Raw genomic sequence first — 22171 nt, 5'->3', positions numbered from 1 at the left:
CATATCATAAAGAAAGCGTGTAAATCATCTAAGGATGAATCACAACGGTGACGGTATTCTTTGAATAAAGGAATTGAAAGTAAATTTGTGGCTGGTTGCTGTCCTAACACCACCAACATTTGACAATGGTTCAGACCTGTGTCTGGCCGAGCAGATTTAGGTTTTCCGTGATTTCCCTAAATTGCTACAGGCACTGTCAGGATGGTTCCTTCATAATCACCATAACTTTAGGCCGCTCCACTCGCACCATCAACAGAACAGGCTCTGCTAACGGTATACTACGCCTTCCACATCGCTGGCAAAGGGTTCTACACAACACTGGTGACTACTTTGATGGACAGTAACAGATGCAAATATGTAACACTTTTGTATCGGTTGTGAATAAATAGTTGTCACTATTTAAGTTCCAACCCTCGTATATGCCCTTTTCATTTTGCTCTGTCCGTCTGATATGAGTGTCCCTTGACAACTGGCATCATGACCATTATTTTGCATGTCGAGGTGCTGTGGTACACAGCAGATCTCTGAAGTGGGTTTACATTTTCACGGAATAACTGTCCCCACAATCTGGTGTCTCCGTATGGCAGGAACCCAGGTGCTCATTGCTCCAGCCTTGCAGATATGCTGCGTGCACTTTTGCTCTCACGACGTGCAGAAAAGAACAAAATTTCCCACGCAGTATGTGGCCCAAAACAAACACGTACTTGTAAATAACAAAACAGTTTGTTCGAGGCCACGACTGTCCTTCGTCGGATAGAGAGACAGAGGGAGTAACACACCGCTTTCTTCAAAGTGATATGTTACCCGTCAAGTCTTACAGCACGTACTTCGGAGTGCCCACACTGCTGCAAGTGCAAGTTTCATTCATTTGCCTCGCAGTTTTTTTTTCAGATACGTGGTATATGGTCCAGGATTGGTCAGGTAATGTATTACTCTGCTCAGTGGTTGGAAAAAATCTAATTTTTAATCACTCCATGATTTTGAAGAGAACACCGTATTTTCCCCTGCCTCTGCTGAAGTTTCCCAGTCATTTTACGGTCTTGTAGTAACTCATTCAGTTTGGCCTCAGTTCCAAGTATTCTTCATACTTCCATTTGAACATCTTCCTGTAACCAGTATAGAGCTTCTTATACCTTTAGATCAGATTTACTTTTTGTTCCAACTGATCCGTAGTAAGGAGATCCTCTGGGATGTCGAACACATCAGATAACCAGAATACGCAATAACTATTTACAAAATAAGAACTTGTCACCAAATATTAAATGTTCACTACACTTAGGTGCATATGATAATTCTTAGGCTATTGTAGTCACGCATGATCAAATAAATAAATAAAAAACATTTTACAGCACTTATTTTCGATGATCGCATTACTGCACAAAATTTGTACAGAAATCATATTGTACGCAACATTCATATTATGGTGATGTTAAAAATAGCATACATGCATCAGTCAGTTCTGCTAAGAAATAGCTCAATAGAGTAGAATGTGTTGGCCACTGATAAATCCCTTACACTCTTCTCAGAGTGGATGTTATTAGTATTTAAACTTTTTGTGACTGGTCTCGTGTTAGTGAAAATGTGTATTGCTCAATGCTAGACATGTTTCTGAACCAAACTAAGTGACTTTAAATCTCTGTGAAAGTTATTCTTATTTCTAGTGTTGATTCCATGAACTGAGCTGTTGGTTTGAAAAAAAGATACATTTTTCTTTGAGAAATTTCATTGAGGAATAAATATGACTAAATTGGAAAGCAGTAGTTAGTATTCCCAGTTCCTGAAACAGCCCTCTGCAAAACTTTCTTGAGTTCAGACCTCAAATAATTCCTGTTGCATGTTTTTTGGCTTAGAAAACTTAGCCTGGCTTGAAGAGTTACCCCAGAAAATAACCCTGTATGACATGGGATGAAAGTAAGCATGGTATGCTAGCACTCTTTTTTAACTACATTCGCATAGCAAATAGAGATTTGTTTAACGCATTTCAGCCATTAAATTTTTTATCAGGCTTTAATCCCAAGAATTTAACACTGTCAACTTCTTCTATCTGCTTGTCATCACATTTCAGGCATATACTGGTAGGAACCTTTTAGAAGTTCTGAACTGCATATGGTATATTTTTTTAAGGTTTGGTGACTAAATTGGCTAGGAACCATTTATTAATGTCCATAAAAATTTCATCAATCGGTCTCTCTTATTCTGTTTGTATCATCTGAAAAAAAAAAAAGAAGAAGTGGCATATTATGAAATGTCATTGATATACGCAAGAAAAAGTAAGAGCCCTGAGATGGAACCTTGGGGGACACCACATGTTATTGATTCCCATTTGCATGATGCCTGACAGCTGAATACATGTCTCTTTTTCCTATTGACACCCTTTGTTGACTGTCAGAGATACAGGATTTGAACAATTTGGCAATTTTCCTGTTACACCATAATATTTGCTAAAAAGGATATTGTTATTTGACAGTTCACAAAATATACCTCAGAAATATTTTATTTGTGGTCAAGAAGTTAAGGAGATGCCTGTATATTATCTTTTCTAAAATTCTGGAGAGTGTGGGCAAAAATGCAACTGGGCAGAAGTTTGATGATGGTATTTCTTTATCTCCTTTCTTGTACAAAGGCATAACTTCAGCATATTTCAGCCATTCAGGAAATGTTCCACTAATAAAAAATAGGTCAGACAAATAACTTAAAAATTCACCAAACTCAGAGCCACACTGTTTAATCAACCTTGTTGATGTTTAATCATAGCCGCTAGAATTGTTTGATTTAATGATTTTATGCTGGTCATTACTTCTGCTGGTGTTGTGGTGATCATTATTATTGTAGCTACTATTATTATATATTATGTTATTGTAGTTATTTGTAGTGACTGGTCTGAGGTATTCCGTGGCAGTGCCTACTGAACCTCAGAACTCCACTGAACACTGTCTCTGTTATTCTGAAACAGCACTGCCCCCCTGACCACACCCAGTCTGTCAGTCTCCAGTGTTGACGGCACTGGCAAGGATGCCGCCAACTCGTCCCACACTGACAACGGCCACTGCGAGGGCTACGCCCCCGCCCCGGACGAGACGGTGTCGACGGGCACGGCCGCCACTTCGACCTCCGGATCCGACGGCACCGTGAACGGCGACAGCGGCAGCAACGGTATAAACAGTGGTGGCACCACAGCGAGCAATTCTGCCACCGGAGTGGGAGAGGAACGGCACACGGGAAATACTGACTCGGCCAGCACTGCCGAAAAGAGGCCGCCGTTCTCCTACAAGGCACTCATTGCTATGGCCATAGCACAGTCACCTCACAGGTTGGTAGGACTGCAACAAAGTGCTAAATGTCTTCATTAAAATACACTGCATCTTCCTAAATATGTGCTATCATAGTTCAGCACTACTCACAGTATCGTATATCAGCAAAGTCTCCCCTCACCAGCGAGGATCACGGGTCTCGCCTACAGGTTGACAGCACATTCAAGTCTTTGTCTGCACATTAGAGTCTTTACTGCACGTTCTGTGGCCCTGCAGTGCTGGGGTCGGGGGCAGTCATGTTGCATGTGCATAGCAGTTGTTAGTTTTGTTACTGTCTAGGTCTTGTGTAAGTTGAGTGAGAACGTTTACTGTGCAGAGAGAGTGTTTTCAGTGGAAGATGTTTCCCGTACAGGAGGAAACTTTTGGAGCCTGTGAGGCAGCAATTTAGTTTGCATTTTCCTCCTTTGAGGTGTCCACATCGTAACACTGTACGTGGTTTCATTCACAAATTCCCGACAACAAGTTCAGTTTGTGTTGCACCACGAACTGGTGGGCCCAAAATTTTAACAGAATGGTACCTTGACGGCATTTTGGACATCGTGTTGCAGGGTCCAACAAAATCAGTGAGGGGATGATTACAAGAGGCTAAAGTCTCTTGTACAACAGCACATAAGGCTGCAACTGAAGAACTGGGGATTTATCCGTGTAAAATTACTGCTGCACAACATTTACATTGCTCGGACTGTGCAAAGAAAATAGCATATTGGGAGTGGTTTTGACGATTTGTTAAACTGTATGGAGTTAGTGTTTCAGATTGAACCTTTTTCACTGATAAGGCACGGTTTCACCTATCTGTCTACGTAATTCCAAAAAATGGACGAGTTTGGTCACAATAAAATCCACATGCCTTAAGAGAAATACACTCTGCATGGAGAAAATCGGCGTGTGGCTTACCATAATGTGAGCACTAATTATAGGGCCAATCAGTTTTGATACTGGGGACCCATTCCATTGGCTACTGTTCCCATATAATTTATCTATTTATTGTCCTGCTGAATGAAAATGAGACCAGTGATTCATTTTTCCGAAAAGACAATGCTACTGCTCACACGGCATACAAGTTCCTACGATTTTTAGATGAAGTGCTCGGAGGCAGAGTAATTTTGAAAGATCTCTGGCTCCCGTGCTCACCAGATCTGTCTCCGCCCAACTATTTCCACTGGCGTGGGTGAAACATTTCTGTATCAGTTTAACCCAAAGACAACAGATGGAGTGAAGACAGCGATAATTGATTGTCTGAAGTCGGTTACACGTGAAACATCGGTAAAGGTATCTGCAAATAAATGTAAACGTGATAAACTGTGGTTTCAAGAAAGAGGAAAACATTTGCAGCACTTAATGTGATACTGGTGAGTACAGTGTATTTAATTGTATTTAATATAATTAATTAATTTTATTGTTTTAATTGCAATACTGTTGAATCCCGTCTCCCATCGTAACTGCAGCCACTAGCAGTGAATCCCAGCCCCTAGCTCAGAGTGACATAAACGTGCTGCCAGTCTTACACACCCCGCAAGGTGAGATGTGTCGAGCTCGCTGCTGCAGAGACTTTGCTGATGCACTGTATCGTGCTCATATGGTAGACATAAGTTAATCGTGTTTGCATCATCAGCCGTAATTTTGGGTCGATCCTTTTTTTCCGTCTTCAGTCGTCTGACTGGTTAAATGTGAACCTCTCGACTTCCTCTCCTGAACCATCCTCTTCACTTCAGAGCAGCACGTCCACCCAATGTCCTCATTTGTTTAGCGGAAATATTGGAATTTCTTTTTCCTCACCTCTCATCCTTCCAGTCTACCCAATTTTCATCATCCTTCTACAGCTCCACATCTCAAATGCATGTGTTCACTTCTTCTGTACCAGTTTCCAGTTTCCTCACTGTTCATTATTGACTTCCATGCATGCTTTGTTTCAAATGTGCGTTCACATAAATTTCTACCTCAAATTAAAACTTATGTTTGATACTATCATTGGTCAGGAATGACCCTTTTGTCTGCTTTTTTATGTTCGTCACTCATTGTCCGTCATGCGATATTTTGATTCAGAGGTAGCAGAATTACTTCACGTCACCTACTTTGTAGTCCCCAGTTTTGATGTTAAGTTTTGTGCTGTTTTTGCAGCTGCTATTACTCATTACTTTCTGTCTGCCTTGCATTCTCATATCTAGGCCTACCTGTATGGCTCCATCATCCCATCAACTGCAGTTTTCCCCAATGACCCATGTAATATGTGGACAATCATTCCATTTTGTTTGTCTACATCTACATTTACATTTATACAAAAAACAAAGATGCTGTGACTTACCAAACGAGAAAGTGCTGGTAGATAGGCACAATAAAAAACACAAACACTCACACAAATTTCAAGCTTTCGCAACCCAAGGTTGCTTCATCAGAAGAGAGGGAAGAAGAGGGAAAGACGAAAGGATGTGGGTTTTAAGGGAGAGGCTAAGGAGTCATTCCAATCGCAGGAGCGGAAAGACTTACCTTAGGGGGAAAAAGGACAGGTACACACACACACACACAAACACACACACACACACACACACACACACACACATCCATCTGCACATATACAGACACTGGCAGACATATGTAAATTCAAAGAGGTTGGGCAGAGATGTCAGTTGAGGCGGAAGTACAGAGGCAAAGATTTTGTTGAATGACAGGTGATGTACGAGGGGCGGCAACTTCAAATTAGCGGAGGCTGAGGCCTGGTGGGTAAGTTGCTGTCCCTCGTACATCACCTGTCATTCAACATCTTTGCCTCTGTGCTTCCGCCTCAACTGACATCTCTGCCCAACCTCTTTGAATTTACATATGTGTGCCTGTGTCTGTATATGTGAGGATGGATATGTGTGTGTGTGTGTGTGTGTGTGTGTGTGCGTGCGTGCGTGCGTGCGTGCGTGCGTGCGTGTGTGTGCGCGCGCGCACGCGCGCGCGCGCGATTGTATACCTGTCCTTTTTTCCCCCTAAGGTAAGTCTTTCTGCTCCCGGGATTGGAATGACTCCTTACCCTCTCCCTTAAAACCCACATACTTTCGTCTTTCCCTCTCCTTCCCTCTTTCATGATGAAGCAACCTCGGGTTGCAAAAGCTTGAAATCTGTGTGTGTGTTTGTGTTTTTTATTGTGCCTATCTACCAGCACTTTCTCGTTTGGTAAGTCACAGCATGTTTGTTTTTGATATATATTTTTCCCACGTGGAATGTTTCCCTCTATTATATTCTACATTTATATACATACTCTTGCAAGCCTCAGCATTGTGCACGGCAGAGGGTACCCTTTACCACAGCTGGTAATGTCCTTTCCTGTTCCACTGACAGATAGAGGGAGGGAGAAACAACTATCTGTATGCCTCCGTATGAGCCCAAATTTCTCGAATTTTATTTTCGTGGTACTTACATGCAATGTACGTTGGTGGCAGTAGAATAGTTCAGCAATCAGCTCCAAATGCCAATTCTCTAAATTTTCTCAATAGTGTTTCTCAAAAGAAACGTCGTCTTCCCTCCAAGGATTCCCACTTGATCTCACAAATCATCTCCGTAACACTCGGTTGAACCTACTGGTAACAAATCTAGCCACCCGCCTCTGAATCGCTTCAGTGTCTTCTTTCAGTCTGATCAGGTACTGATCACAAACACTTCAGCAATACTCAACAATAGGTTGCACCGACATCCTGTATGTGATCGCCTTTACAACTGAACTACACTTCGCTAAAAGTCTGCCAACAAACCGAAGTTGACTATTCACCTCCACTACTACAATCCTCACATCCTCATTCCATTTTATATTGTTTTGCGACATTACGCCTACATATTTAAACAACCTGACTGTGTCAACCAGGACACTACTAACGCTGTATCCGAACAATACGGGTTAATTTTTCCTATTTGCCTGCATTAACTTACATTTTTCTACATTTACGGCTAGCCACCATTTGTGACACCAACTAGAAATTTTGTCCAAGTCATCCAACTTCGACACTTTCTCGTACACCACAACATCATCAGAGATGATTGTACCCCTCCTGTCTGCCAGGTCATTTAAAATACAGAAAATAGCAATGGTCCTATCATATTTCTCTGTGGCACCTCTGTGCCTGATGAACACTCGCTGTCATGGACAACATACTGGGCTCTGTTACTCATTATTTCTTCCTACTATTTATTAGACATACTTCCTCACCGACTTGTTACGGCCTGTCATAATTCCTTACTTGATCAGTCTGTTTGGTCTTTTACTCCCCCTGTATCATTCGTTTTTCGCACACACGCACATACACAGCATTTCTCTAGACTTGGCAACTTATTAATCCTTTTCTGCTGTACGGTTGAAGCTGTTTCCTTTTATAGAAGTCATCTTGCTGTATGTAATTCTTGCAAGAAAGTGTGACGATCTCACTGATTGCATTAATATATGGTAGATTGGACTGAGTGATTCAATCTGACCCATCTTGTCGTGTTCTGTGGCCTCCCGTGAACCATTCTGCACACACACACATTGCACTGCTGAAAAACTTTGTCCCACACGATCAACAGTTTCCTGGATGGATGTATCGCATTTTCTTATGCCAATAATGTGACCTGTTTCAGACACTCTTGATTTGACAGTACGTTTCATGCACATGTCTGTGAGACATCCTGCAAGTGTGCCCAACTCACACTAATCCGTTACCTTTTGTTTATTGTGACAACGAGAGCTGCAGATGTTTTTTACTGGTAGGTGCTGTTGTGCTGCGATAGCTACGTTGATCTCGAATCCCTGGACTCAAATGGTTCAAATGCTAATCATTTCTACAGAACATACTAATGTACATCACCTCTAAATGCCAAAGTCATATCTGTAGTCGTTCAAGTTTTTTTTTTTTTTTTTAAATCTCCTAAATTATTTGTTGAACTTACTCCAATCTGTCTTCTCCTACAGTTCTTTCCTTCTACCATGTAATCATTGCACATATTTTTGTGTTGGTGTGTTTACGAGCCAGCCATCTACCAGGATGAACAGCCACCGCTAAACTGTGGCCGAGAGCAAAGTAGACCACCCAGTGGCACAACATGAAGCTGAACACAATGTATTTGAATTCGATGGCTGCTTCACCATCTGAAACATCTGGATCCTTCCCTCCACCATCAGCTTTTCTGAACTGCAGGTTTGAGAGTTGTTCTTACAATTCAGTCTCCGCTCCCAGCCCCAACCTGTGGTATCATGCTGTCCCCACACCCTCCGTCCAACAATTTACACCCTCTCTGTCCCATCACCTCCTCCCCATTCTCATCTCCCACCCATCTTTCCCCACTCCTCACTTTTTCGCTCCTTTTTTCCCCACCTCTATGCCTCACAACTTCCTGTTGGCATTCTAGTCCCTGCACACTCCACCAGACAGCACTCCTTTCTCCCCCACCTGTACACTACTGTCCCTCCCCCTTCTCCACCCCCTCTCGATTGCTGCTTTCTTTCCATGTGAGAGCTGCATTTTGGCCAGAGATGCCAGAGGTGGTGGTCATGTGTGCGTGTGGTGTGCTTGCTTGTGTGAATGGATGTATGTGGGGTTCCTCTCCTGAAGAAGGTTTTGGCCAAAAGCTAAAGTGTAGCTGTCTTTTTTTTTATGTCTGTCTGCAACTCATTGTGTCACCTTTAAGGTGAGTAGCAATCTATTTTTTTTTCTTCCTTTTTGTTTCTTTTTTTTTACTATTTTGTCAAAACTGATATTCTGACTTTGTGGCTGTGTACAAAATACAGGTTTACTCTTACAGAGAAGATAACCCCAATCAACCACTTTTTATAATGCTATTTGTCTATGTAAATAGCATCATTACAGGTTTCTAAGCAACAGATTCGTAATCAGACGGCTTGTTCTGTTAACATACATTTTTCATTACTTTATATTAGCTTTCACTTTTGTTCCCCCAGATGATGAAATTTGGGGTGGTGGTGCTGTCGAAAATTCTGTGCCATTATGTTCCAGTGCTGACTGCCTCTGATCATGCACCAACGAACACTGCATGAAGCAATTTCTTTATGTATATGTACGCACATAATCTGAAGCACCACTCACACACCAATAGGTTCAGTCACATATAAGTATGTATACAAAGATGGCAATATCACAACAATAATAATACCAAAGACATTCTGTTTCAGGCATATTTTGATATATACATTGATGTGACAGTAGAAATTTACAGTCTACAAACATTCCATTGCTTACTGTTCATTTTAAAAGAGAACTGATTAAAATTAAGATAAATGAATAAAGCAGCCAGTTTCTTATAAAGTATTACTGCAGTGATAAGGAACAGATGTACAAAAATAAATATTACAACATTGCACAGTGGACCACTCCCAGGAAATTTCATCATGTGGGGGAATAAAAAGTGAAAGCTAATACAAAGTAATAAAAAAATTTACAGTGAACAATTCGTCTGATGATGAACCTGTCAGTTCAAAACCAGTAACAGTCTTATTTATATAAATAAATAACATTGTAAGGAATGGGTTGTTACTGTTATCTTCTCTGCAAGAATCCACATGTAGTCTGTCTTTTCCTTGTGTTTTGAAATACGATTTAAAAGTGACATGTCAGACACCCGTATCGAATGTGGCAAGAATCGCCCTTCGCCAGTAGTTCCGACTCTGTGTCTCTTTCAGATGATGCTCTCTGAGCCGTGCGCTCTTGTCTGTCTGACAGGAAGGCGAAGCTGTCCGAGATCTACGCCTACATCACGAGACGCTTCCCTTACTTCGAACACAACAAGAAGGTTTGGCAGAACTCGATCCGCCACAACCTGTCACTCCACAAGTGCTTCGTCAAAGTGCTGCAGAAGGGTAGAAAGGAGAAGGGCAACTACTGGGTCCTCGGTGAGTGGTGGGGCGGCCGGATGTGACGTCGCCTCGTTCTGTCTTCTGGAACTCGTCACTGATAAAAATATAAAATTTCTTGGGCTTCTAGCTGCATCAAATGGTTGAAAAACCACAAGCTTTCAAATGAGTGCACATTGGCCATTGTCGAGTGGAATGACTGTTGGTGGCCAGCTGATATACCCGTACATAATCTAGCTAATGGCTGGTGAAATGTTTTTATACCCTTTTCTTACATGTTTGAGCTTAGTCGGAAGACTCACATTTGGTCTGTCACCTGTCTTACCATGCATTAATGTACGTTTAATGTAACTTGGTCACTGTTAATTATCTTGTTTATGTGGAAGTCAATAATGAATAAAAAATAGGAGTGCAGGTAAGCTACTACAAACAGCATAGTGAACGCATTATTGTGGCCAAGATAGATACGAAGCTCACGCCTACCACAGTCGTACAAGTTTATATGCCATACTAGCTCTGTAGATGATGAAGAAATTGATGAAATGTATGATGAGATAAAAGAAATTATTCAGGTTATGAAGGGAGACGAAAATTTAATAGTCATGGGTGACTGGAATTCGAGAGTAGGGAAAGGGAGAGAAGGAAACATAGTGGGTGAATATGGATTTGGGGGTGAGAAATGAAAGCGGAAGCCGTCTGGTAGAATTTTGCACAGAGCATAACTTAATCATAGCTAACACTTGGTTCAAGAATCATAAAAGAAGGTTGTATACATGGAAGAATCCTGGAGATAATAGAAGGTATCAGATAGATTATATAATGATAAGACAGAGATTTAGGAAACAGGTTTTAAATTGTAAGGCATTTCCAGGGGAAGATGTGGACTCTGACCAGAATATATTGGTTATGAACTGTAGATTAAAACTGAGGAAACTGCAAAAAGGTGGGAATTTAAGGAGGTGGGACCTGGATAAACTGAAAGAACCAGAGGTTGTACAGAGTTTCAGGGAGAGCATAAGGGAACAATTGACAGGAATGGAGGAAAGAAATACAGTAGAAGGGGGAATGGGTAGCTCTGAGGGATGAAGTAGTGAAGGCAGCAGAGGATCAAGTAGGTAAAAAGACGAGTGCTAGTAGAAATCCTTGGGTAACAGAAGAAATATTGAATTTAATTGATGAAAGGAGAAAATATAAAAAATGCGGTAAATGAAGCAGGCAAATAGGAATACAAATGTCTCAAAAATGATGTCGACAGGAAGTGCAAAATGGCTAAGCAGGGATGGCTAGAGGACAAATGTAAGGATGTAGAGGCTTGTCTCACTAGGGGTAAGATAGATACTGCCTACAGGAAAATTAAAGAGACCTTTGGAGAAAAGAGAGCCACTTGTATGAACATCAAGAGCTCAGATGGAAACCCAGTTCTAAGCAAAGAAGGGAAAGCAGAAAGGTGGAAGGAGTATATACAGGGTTATTACAAATGATTGAAGTGATTTCACAGCTCTACAATAACTTTATTATTTTAGATATTTTCACAATTTATTTATTTAGCGTATGGCAAGTACAAATCACGTATGAAAAATCTAAAAGTACATAACACACAAAACAGTTACAATGTCACAAACAAACATCTAGGTTAGAAATATAATCGATTGCACTGTTAGTCGCATCCATGAAGTCCCTTGTTGGCCCAGGGTAGGCCCTCAGAGGGCATTCTACCACGATATGGTGAATTGTCTGTCTGTCAGCGCCGCAGTCGCACTGTGGTGATGGCACTATGCTCCATTTGTACAAGGAGTCCGCACAACGGCCGTGGCTCGTCCTGATCCTGTTAAGGGTAGACCAGATTTTGCGGGGCAAATCAAAGCCCCGAGGTCTGTTAGATGTTCCCAATAAGGTGTTAACCTGAGGTGGTGTCTTTTCCTCCCATTCTTCTCTCCAGCGGTCCTCGAGAATAAAAGCGTTCTTTACCAGATCTTTGACACTTGCGAGAGAGGGGTGTCTGGATTTCAATCTCTTTTGCTCAATTCCATTACTCAGGGTGTGGATAGGAAGATCTGGGCTATTTTGGATTTTTCGACACTCCCTGACAAGTGCGTGTTCTCTGCGCAAATGTGGCGGCGGGATATAGCTCAATACAGGCAGCCACTGGACAGGAGTTGACCTGATCGTTCCAGAGATAATCCTCATCGTTTGGTTCGAGACTGCATCCACCTTCTCGATGTGAGCACTATTTAACCATATTGGGGAACAGTACTCTGCTGCAGAATAGACAAGTCCTAGTGCAGAGCTACGCAGAACGGAGGCAGTGGACCCCCAACTAGTGCCACAAAGCTTTTGGACAATGTTGTTTCTAGTTCTGACTTTTTCAGCAGTGTTTACAAGGTGTTGTTTATAGCTCAATGTTCTATCGAGTGTCACGCCCAGATAGTTTGGTGTTCTATTATATGGAAGAATGCCGCCATCAAAGCGGATCTTGAGCTCTTTGTTTGCTAATTTGTTATTCAGGTGGAAACAAGTGGCCTCTGTTTTGGATGGGCTGGGTTGGAGCCTCCAGTCACGGAAGTATTTTCCTAGAGTGGTCAAATCGCTGGATAGTGTGATCTCAGTTTCCTCCATCACTCGGTGCTTTCCACACACATACAAAAACTCAAAAAGTTGTTTTAGGCATTCACAGATGTTCGATATGTGCCCCTTAGTGATTCGGCAGACATCAAGCCGATAATCAAGTTCCTCCCACACTCGGCGCAGCATGTCCCCATCAATGAGTTCGAAAGCATCGTTGATGCGAGCTCGCAGTTCTGGCACGTTTCTTGGTAGAGGAGGTTTAAACACTGAATGTTTCACATAACCCCACAGAAAGAAATCGCACGGGGTTAAGTCGGTAGAGTGTGGAGGCCATGACACGAATTGCTGATCGTGATCTCCACCACGACTGATCCGTCGGTTTTCCAATCTCCTGTTTAAGAAATGCCGAACATCACGATGGAAGTGCGGTGGAGCACCATCCTGTTGAAAGATGAAGTCGGCGCTGTCGGTATCCAGTTGTGGCATGAGCCAATTTTCCAGCATGTCCAGGTACACGTGTCCTGTAACACTTTTTTCGCAGAAGAAAAAGGGGCCGTAAACTTTAAACCGTGAGACTGCACAAAACACGTTAACTTTTGGTGAATTGCGAATTTGCTGCACGAATGCGTGAGGATTCTCTACCGCCCAGATTCGCACATTGTGTCTGTTCACTTCACCATTAAGAAAAAATGTTGCTTCGTCACTGAAAACAAGTTTTGCACTGAACGCATCCTCTTCCACGAGCTGTTGCAACCGCGCCGAAAATTCAAAGCGTTTGACTTTGTCATCGGGTGTCAGGGCTTGTAGCAATTGTAAATGGTAAGGCTTCTGCTTTAGCCTTTTCCGTAAGATTTTCCAAACCGTCGGCTGTGGTACGTTTAGCTCCCTGCTTGCTTTATTCGTCGACTTCCGCGGGCTACACGTGAAACTTGCCCGCACGTGTTCAGCCGTTTCTTCGCTCACTGCAGGCCGACCCATTGATTTCCCCTTACAGAGGCATCCAGAAGCTTTAAACTGCACATACCATCGCCGAATGGAGTTAGCAGTGTGGTGTCACCGCCAGGCACCACACTTGCTAGGTGGTAGCCTTTAAATCGGCCGCGGTCCGTTAGTATACGTCGGACTCGCGTGTCGCCACTATCAGTGATTGCAGACCGAGCGCCGCCACACGGCAGGTCTAGAGAGACTTCCTAGCACTCGCCCCAGTTGTACAGCCGACTTTGCTAGCGATGCTTCACTGACAAATTACGCTCTCATTTGCCGAGACGATAGTTAGCATAGCCTTCAGCTACGTCATTTGCTACGACCTAGCAAGGCGCCATTACCAGTTACTATTGATGCTGTAAAACATGTACCGTCAAGAGCGATGTTCACCAATTATGGATTAAAGTTAAGTATTCCAGCAGCTACGTACGTTTTTTGTTAGTCTCATTTCCTTGACCTGTTCCAGACCTCACACCAGCCTGCGTGAGCTAAAACGCGTGGCTTTCGGCTTCCTCTCATTGTGGTTTGGCGCTCTTGCCAATCCACAACAAGCAGTTGGTGCATCTTTGTTGAACTTCATCCTAAAGTGTCGTTGCACTGTTATGACTGACTGATGTGAGTGCATTTCAAGCACGACATACCCTATCTCTGCTTCTGTCGCCATTTTGTCTCACTGCGCTCTCGAGCACTCTGGCGGCAGAAACCTGAAGTGCGGCTTCAGCCGAACAAAACTGTATGAGTTTTTCTACGTATCTGTAGTATGTCGTGACCATATGTCAATGAATGGAGCTACAGTGAATTTATGAAATCGCTTCAATCATTTGTAATAGCCCTGTAGAGGGTCTGTACAAGGGCGATGTACTTGAGCACAATATTATGGAAATGGAAGAGGATGTAGATGAAGATGAAATGGGAGATACGATACTGCGTGAAGAGTTTGACAGAGCACCGAATGACCTGAGTCAAAACAAGGGCCCGGGAGTAGACAACATTCCATTAGAACTCCTGACGGCCTTGGGAGAGCCAGTCCTGACAAAACTCTACCATCTGGTGAGCAAGATGTACGAGACAGGCGAAATACCCTCAGACTTCAGGAAGAATATAATAATTCCAATCCCAAAGAAAGCAGGTGTTGACAGATGTGAAAACTACCGAACTGTCCGTTTAATAAGTCATAGCTGCAAAATACTAACGCAAATTCTTTACAGACGAATGGAAAAACTGGTAGAAGCCGACCTCGGGGAAGATCAGTTTGGATTCCGTAGAAATGTTGGAAAACGTTAGGCAATACTGACCTTACGACTTATCTTAGAAAATAGATTAAGGAAAGGCAAACCAATGTTTCTAGCATTTGTAGACTTAGAGAAAGCTTTTGACAATGTTGACTGCAATACTCTCTTTCAAATTCTAAAGATGGCAGGGGTAAAATACAGGGAGCGAAAGGCTATTTACAATTTGTACAGAAACCAGATGGCAGTTATAAGAGTCGAGAGACATGAAAGGGAAGCAGTGGTTGAGAAGGGAGTGAGACAGGATTGTAGCCTCTCCCCGATGTTATTCAATCTGTATATTGAGCAAGCAGCAAAGGAAACAAAAGAAAAATTCGGAGTAGGAATTGAAATCCATGGAGAAGAAATAAAAACTTTGAGTTTCGCCGATGACATTGTAATCGTGTCAGAGACAGCAAAGGACTTGGAAGAGCAGTTGAACGAATTGGACAGTGTCTTGAAAGGAGGGTATAAGATGAACATCAACAAAAGCAAAACAAGGATAATGGAATGTAGTTGAATTAAGTCTGACACTTAAAGTAGTAGGGACACTTAAAGTAGAAGGGAGACGAAAATTTAATAGTCATGGGTGACTGGAATTCGTCAGTAGGAAAAGGGAGAGAAGGAGACATAGTAGGTGAATATGGATTGGGGGGAAGAAATGAAAGAGGAAGCCGCCTTGTAAAATTTTGCACAGAGCATAACTTAATCATAGCTAACACTTGGTTCAAGAATCATAAAAGAAGGTTGTATACCTGGAAGAATCCTGGAGATACTAATAGGTATCAGATAGATTATATAATGGTAAGACAGAGATTTAGGAACCAGGTTTTAAATTGTAAGACATTTCCAGGGGCAGATGTGGATTCTGACCACAATCTATTGGTTATGAACTGCAGATTGAAACTGAAGAAACTACAAAAAGGTGGGAATTTAAGGAGATGGGACCTGGATAAACTGGAAAAACCAGAGGTTGTAGAGAGTTTCAGGGAGAGCATAAGGGAACAATTGACAGGAATGGGGGAAAGAAATACAGTAGAAGAAGAATGGGTAGCTCTGAGGGATGAAGTAGTGAAGGCAGCAGAGGATCAAGTAGGTAAAAAGACGAGGGCTAATAGAAATCTTTGGGTAACAGGAGAAATATTGAATTTAATTGATGAAAGGAGAAAATATAAAAATGCAGTAAATGAAGCAGGCAAAAGGGAATACAAACGTCTCAAAAATGAGATCGACAGAAAGTGCAGAATGGCTAAGCAGGGATGGCTAGAGGACAAATGTAAGGATGTAGAGGCTTGTCTCACTAGGGGTAAGATAGATACTGCCTACAGGAAAATTAAAGAGACCTTTGGAGAGAAGAGAACCACTTGTATGAATATCAAGAGCTCAGATGGCAACCCAGTTCTAAGCAAAGATGGGAAGGCAGAAAGGTGGAAGGAGTATATAGAGGGTTTATACAAGGGCGATGTACTTGAGGACAGTATTATGGAAACGGAAGAGGATGTAGATGAAGATGAAATGGGAGATAAGATACTGCGTGAAGAGTTTGACAGAGCACTGAAAGACCTGAGTCGAAACAAGGCCCCGGGAGTAGACAACATTCCATTGGAACTACTGATGGCCTTGGGAGAGCCAGTCATGACAAAACTCTACCATCTGGTGAGCAAGATGTATGAGACAGGCGAAATACCCACAGACTTCAAGAAGAATATAATAATTACAATACCAAAGAAAGCAGGTGTTGACAGATGTGAAAATTACCGAACTATCAGTTTAATAAGTCACAGCTGCAAAATACTAACGCGAATTCTTTACAGACGAATGGAAAAACTGGTAGAAGCGGACCTCGGGGAAGATCAGTTTGGATTCCGTAGAAATGTTGGAACACGTGAGGCAATACTAACCTTACGACTTATCTTAGAAGAAAGATTAAGGAAAGGCAAACCTACGTTTCTAGCATTTGTAGACTTAGAGAAAGCTTTTGACAACGTTAACTGGAATACTCTCTTTCAAATTCTGAAGGTGGCAGGGGTAAAATACAGGGAGCGAAAGGCTATTTACAATTTGTACAGAAACCAGATGGCAGTTATAAGAGTCGAGGGGCATGAAAGGGAAGCAGTGGTTGGGAAGGGAGTGAGACAGGGTTGTAGCCTTCCCCGATGTTATTCAATCTGTATATTGAGCAAGCAGTAAAGGAAACAAAAGAAAAATTCGGAGTAGGTATTAAAATCCATGGAGAAGAAGTAAAAACTTTGAGGTTCGCCGATGACATTGTAATTCTGTCAGAGACAGCAAAGGACTTGGAAGAGCAGTTGAACGGAATGGACAGTGTCTTGAAAGGAGGATATAAGATGAACATCAACAGAAGCAAAACGAGGATAATGGAATGTAGTCGAACTAAGTCGGGTGATGCTGAGGGGATTAGATTAGGAAATGAGACACTTAAAGTAGTAAAGGAGTTTTGCTATTTAGGGAGCAAAATAACTGATGATGGTCAAAGTAGATAGGATATAAAATGTAGACTGGCAATGGCAAGGAAAGCGTTTCTGAAGAAGAGAAATTTGTTAACATCGAGTATAGATTTAAGTGTCAGGAAGTCGTTTCTGAAAGTATTTGTATGGAGTGTAGCCATGTATGGAAGTGAAACATGGACGATAAACAGTTTGGACAAGAAGAGAATAGAAGCTTTCGAAATGTGGTGCTACAGAAGAATGCTGAAGATAAGGTGGGTAGATCACGTAACTAATGAGGAGGTATTGAATAGGGTTGGGGAGAAGAGAAGTTTGTGGCTCAACTTGACTAGAAGAAGGGATCGGTTGGTAGGACATGTTTTGAGGCATCAAGGGATCACAAATTTAGCATTGGAGGGCAGCGTGGAGGGTAAAAATCGTAGAGGGAGACCAAGAGATGAATACACTAAGCAGATTCAGAAGGATGTAGGTTGCAGTAGGTACTGGGAGATGAAGAAGCTTGCACAGGATAGAGTAGCATGGAGACCTGCATCAAACCAGTCTCAGGACTGAAGACCACAACAACAACAACAACAACTTAAAGTAGTAAAGGAGTTTTGCTATTTGGGGAGCAAAATAACTGATGATGGTCGAAGTAGAGAGGATATAAAATGTAGACTGGCAATGGCAAGGAAAGCGTTTCTGAAGAAGAGAAATTTGTTAATATCGAGTATAGATTTAAGTGTCAGGAAGTCATTTCTGAAAGTATTTTTATGGAGTGTAGCCATGTATGGAAGTGAAACATGGACGATAAACAGTTTAGACAAGAAGAGAATAGAAGCTTTCGAAATGTGGTGCTACAGAATAATGCTGAAGATTAGATGGGTAGATCACATAATTAATGAGGAGGTATTGGATTGGGGAGAAGAGGAGTTTGTGACATAACTTGACTAAAAGAAGGGATCGGTTGGTAGGACATGTTCTGAGGTATCAAGGGATCACAAATTTAGCATTGGAGGGCAGCGTGCAGGGTAAAAATTGTACAGGGAGACCGAGAGATGAATATACTAAGCAGATGCAGAAGGATGTAGATTGCAGTAGGCACTGAGAGATGAAGCTGCTTGGACAGGATAGAGTAGCATGGAGAGCTGCATCAAACCAGTCTCTGGACTGAAGACCACAACAACAACAACATGTGGAGGTCCTGCAAAGCAGTATCTCTGTGGAACCACGTGTAGCCCTAGAAAGACTTCAGTTCCTCTCCTTTGCCCCCATCATTGATGGAAGAAGAAACAATATCTACTGTAATTACAAAGCGATGTCAACATTTCTTCATTGTATGTCTTGTATCTGTTTCGGTGGGTATACAGATCACCATTACTTTGTAACTTGGAGCAGATACAATATAAATTAAATACAAATATGCCTGGTAGGCTCAACAAGAAGTAATTAACATTTGATTTTAGAGCTTCCTTTGTTCATTGCTGTTTACATTCTTGGTGAGGCTGTCTGCTCCTTGACAATCAAGACACCACTGAGCTATGACATCAAAACACAAGAGGCTCCGCCCACAGCAGGTGAAGGTGTTTACTTACCGTCGCACTTGCTAATTACTCAAATTGCACAGCTCTCTGTTCAACAGTGCACAAAAGTGAAACAAAACAACCGCGTATAGTATGCAGTTGGTGACTTAATCCCTGTTTAATACTACTTTACTATTTGATCATGATCATATTTCCATCTCGTAAATGGGAAGTGGGCAGTGACGTTTGTTTAAATGTAACACGACATTGGAACATCATCTGTGGTCGATGTAGAAATATATACAGGCATACACATGCTGTTTCTCCTGTTTCCTGGAAACTCTGAAATACCAATGTCACATTCACTTGTAAAAGGGATTTTTCTCACAATTATTCTTAAGGCCAATGTTTATGGTGGTATATGGACTAAGTGCAATATTAGTGTGTTTTTACAGCAGAAAACAGAAGCACCTTGTTGCCATCACACTATAGGTGTATCCCAGTAACCCCTGTTTATTATAGTATGTTAGTATGCTGGTTAATAGCTATGTTACTTTCTATCAGTTGTTGGAATCAATTGTTGTAATTCATGTTTACATGTTTCCATATTCACAGTTGCAGCTGAGTTTCAATTTGTAGCCACAGCAGATGAGAGTGGTCATAGCTACCCTGTCGAGAAACACTTAGCGACAAATTTGTGGTTGCTCGAACGACAACACACGGAGCAGACAATCGGACAGATTACAGGAGCATTCCGAGAAAGATTTGATAAGGCTATTTTTTGGCAGTTTTGTAGAGATACGCTGCTGAGCAGAAGAAAGGAGACACGAGAAGAAATAATGTGCCGGGGTCTCTGCTTCAGTTAAACAATCTCCTGTGAAATCGACACGTAAATGTGTTTCGGATCTCGGTATACCGAGGACAACAGTGCAAGATGACATGAAAAAAGACCTTAATATCAGACCTTTTTGACCGATGTTCGTAATCGAGTTATCAGATAGAGACCGGAATGAGTGCGTCTTAGCATGCTGTGCTTTGTTAACTCAGTTTGCAAATGCAGTGAACCGTGCAAAGGATATGCTTTCAGATGTATGTATTGTGTATTGCAACTCGTGTGGTAGAAATATTGTCGTTTGGGCCAAGAGAATCTTCTTCGTACAGTTGAGTTGGAAAGGAACCCACCTCACAGACTGATACTGCCAGTTATATCATATCTACTTTTGTTAAGTGACTGTGAATGGTGCAAGTTATTTACACATTTTACAAACATGGTTAATACCTCAGCCTGAGGAAAAGGGGCCCAACATCTCCAATGAAATATCCACCAAGAAGTACTGACCTCACCACACCTGATAACTCCTTATGGGGAGTCAATAATGCGTACGTATCTCCACATTGTTATGCTACAACGGTCGAATGAAAAGTAATGCCTCCATCTTCGTTAATTGGGTTTGGATGGGAATATTTTAATAAATAAAATGCAGAAATCCTTAGAATGTGATCTTTAATTACCATTATTCACTTTTCCACATAATCACCAGCCAATTGGATACATTTCTGCCAATGATGAACAAGTTTTCTGAAGCTGTCACGGAAGAAGTAGACGCGGAAGGTAGGAGACGAGGTACTGGCAGAAGTAAAGCTGTGAGTACCGGGCGTGAGTCGTGCTTCGGTAGCTCAGACGGTAGAGCACTTGCCCACAAAAGGCAAAGGTCCCGAGTTCGAGTCTCGGTCGGGCACACAGTTTTAATCTGCCAGGAAATTTCATATCAGCGCACACTCCGCTGCAGAGTGAAAATCTCATTCGAGAAGTAGACACTGCATTTCCACAACCACAGTCTCACAGTTGTCTCAATGTCTCGATCAGAAGCATAATGACGTCCCCGCAGATCATCTTTCATTATCGGGAACAGTTGGAAGTCAGACGGTGCTAAATCTGGCCTGTATGCAGGATGCCGTACGGTGGTGAGATTGGGTCTCTGAAGTTCTGCTGTCGTGGCATCCGGGGTACCCACCGTGCACAGATCATCCGATAGCCGAGCAAAGCAATAATGTGACCCACACGTTCTTTTGAAATGGTGACTGTGCTTGCAATATCTCTCTGAGTGATACGACAATAGTCCTGAATCGACCTGTCAACATTTTATTAGTTAAACTCGGTGGTTGCTGTCGCAGGACGTCCAACTCTCTGTTTGTCACACAGGTCAGATGTTCGCACCTCGACATCTTTAAACTTACTCGCCCAACGATGCACAGTACTCACATCTGCACAATCACCATAAACTGCTTTCATTCTCTGATGAATCTCCTTTGGGATGACACCATCTGCTGTCAAGAATTCAATGGCTGTACGTTGCTTAAATCGGATTGACTGACCGTCTGCACAGTGTTCCATGCTTTACAGTGTAACAACACAACAGTTCAACGCCAAGGCTTCCTGCCAACTGGAGCTGGAGAGAAGAGGCTGCAGAACAAGCCAGTACCTGCCATATACCAATTTGCTGCGAACTGGTGAAGAGTTACGAAGATGGAGGCATTACTTTTCAGTCAACCCTCGTACAAACGGAGACATGCACAATGGTGTTGAGGCTGTATTTCACACTGTAACACTGGACATGCTCGAAAATATGTCAAGAAGAAAATGGAGGTGTGTGGAAATGTGTTTACAGCACAATGGGGAACGTACTGATATGTTGAACTTATAATATAGAAGTAGCTACTTGTGCTAAAACAAATGAAATCAATTAGGGTTTGTTACGAGGGGGTACGAGGACTTCTCATCCACCCTGTGTACAGGGTGTTACAAAAAGGTAAGGCCAAACTTTCAGGAAACATTCCTCACACACAAATAACAAAAAGATGTCATGTGGACATGTGTCCGGAAACACTTAATTTCCATGTTAGAGCTCATTTTAGTTTCATCATTCCAACGTGATGAAATTGTAAATTTTCACAATCAACATGTGTGGGCTGACGAGAATCCACACGCAATTTTCCAATTACGTCATCAACACAGATTTTCTGTGAACGTTTGGGCAGGCATTGTTGGTGATGTCTCTATTGGGCTCCATGTTCTTCCACCTACGCTCAATGGAGCACGTTATCATGATTTCATACAGGATACTCTACCTGTGCTGCTAGAACATGTGCCTTTACAAGTACGACGTAACATGTGGTTCATGCACGACGGAGCTCCTGCACATTTGAGTCGAGGTGTTCGTACGTTTCTCAACAACAGATTCGGTGACCGACGGAT

At 42.2% G+C, this 22171-nt stretch overlaps 1 protein-coding gene across 1 annotated transcript in view; it reads left to right on the top strand.

Moving 5' to 3' along the window:
* The first annotated feature begins 477 nt into the window (after positions 1 to 477).
* Positions 478 to 22171, top strand: part of LOC126212779 (uncharacterized) — a 65682-nt gene continuing 43988 nt past the window's right edge. Inside the window, exons 1-3 of the mRNA XM_049940183.1 lie at positions 478 to 509; positions 2954 to 3310; positions 9998 to 10167. Of these exons, the coding sequence (XP_049796140.1) occupies positions 478 to 509; positions 2954 to 3310; positions 9998 to 10167 (559 nt within the window). The remainder of the gene's footprint in view (positions 510 to 2953; positions 3311 to 9997; positions 10168 to 22171) is intronic.

Source organism: Schistocerca nitens, chromosome 11, assembly GCF_023898315.1.
Source record: "Schistocerca nitens isolate TAMUIC-IGC-003100 chromosome 11, iqSchNite1.1, whole genome shotgun sequence".
In the NCBI taxonomy this organism is placed as follows: Eukaryota; Metazoa; Arthropoda; class Insecta; order Orthoptera; family Acrididae; genus Schistocerca; species Schistocerca nitens.
This window is presented reverse-complemented; position numbering and strand designations above follow the sequence as displayed.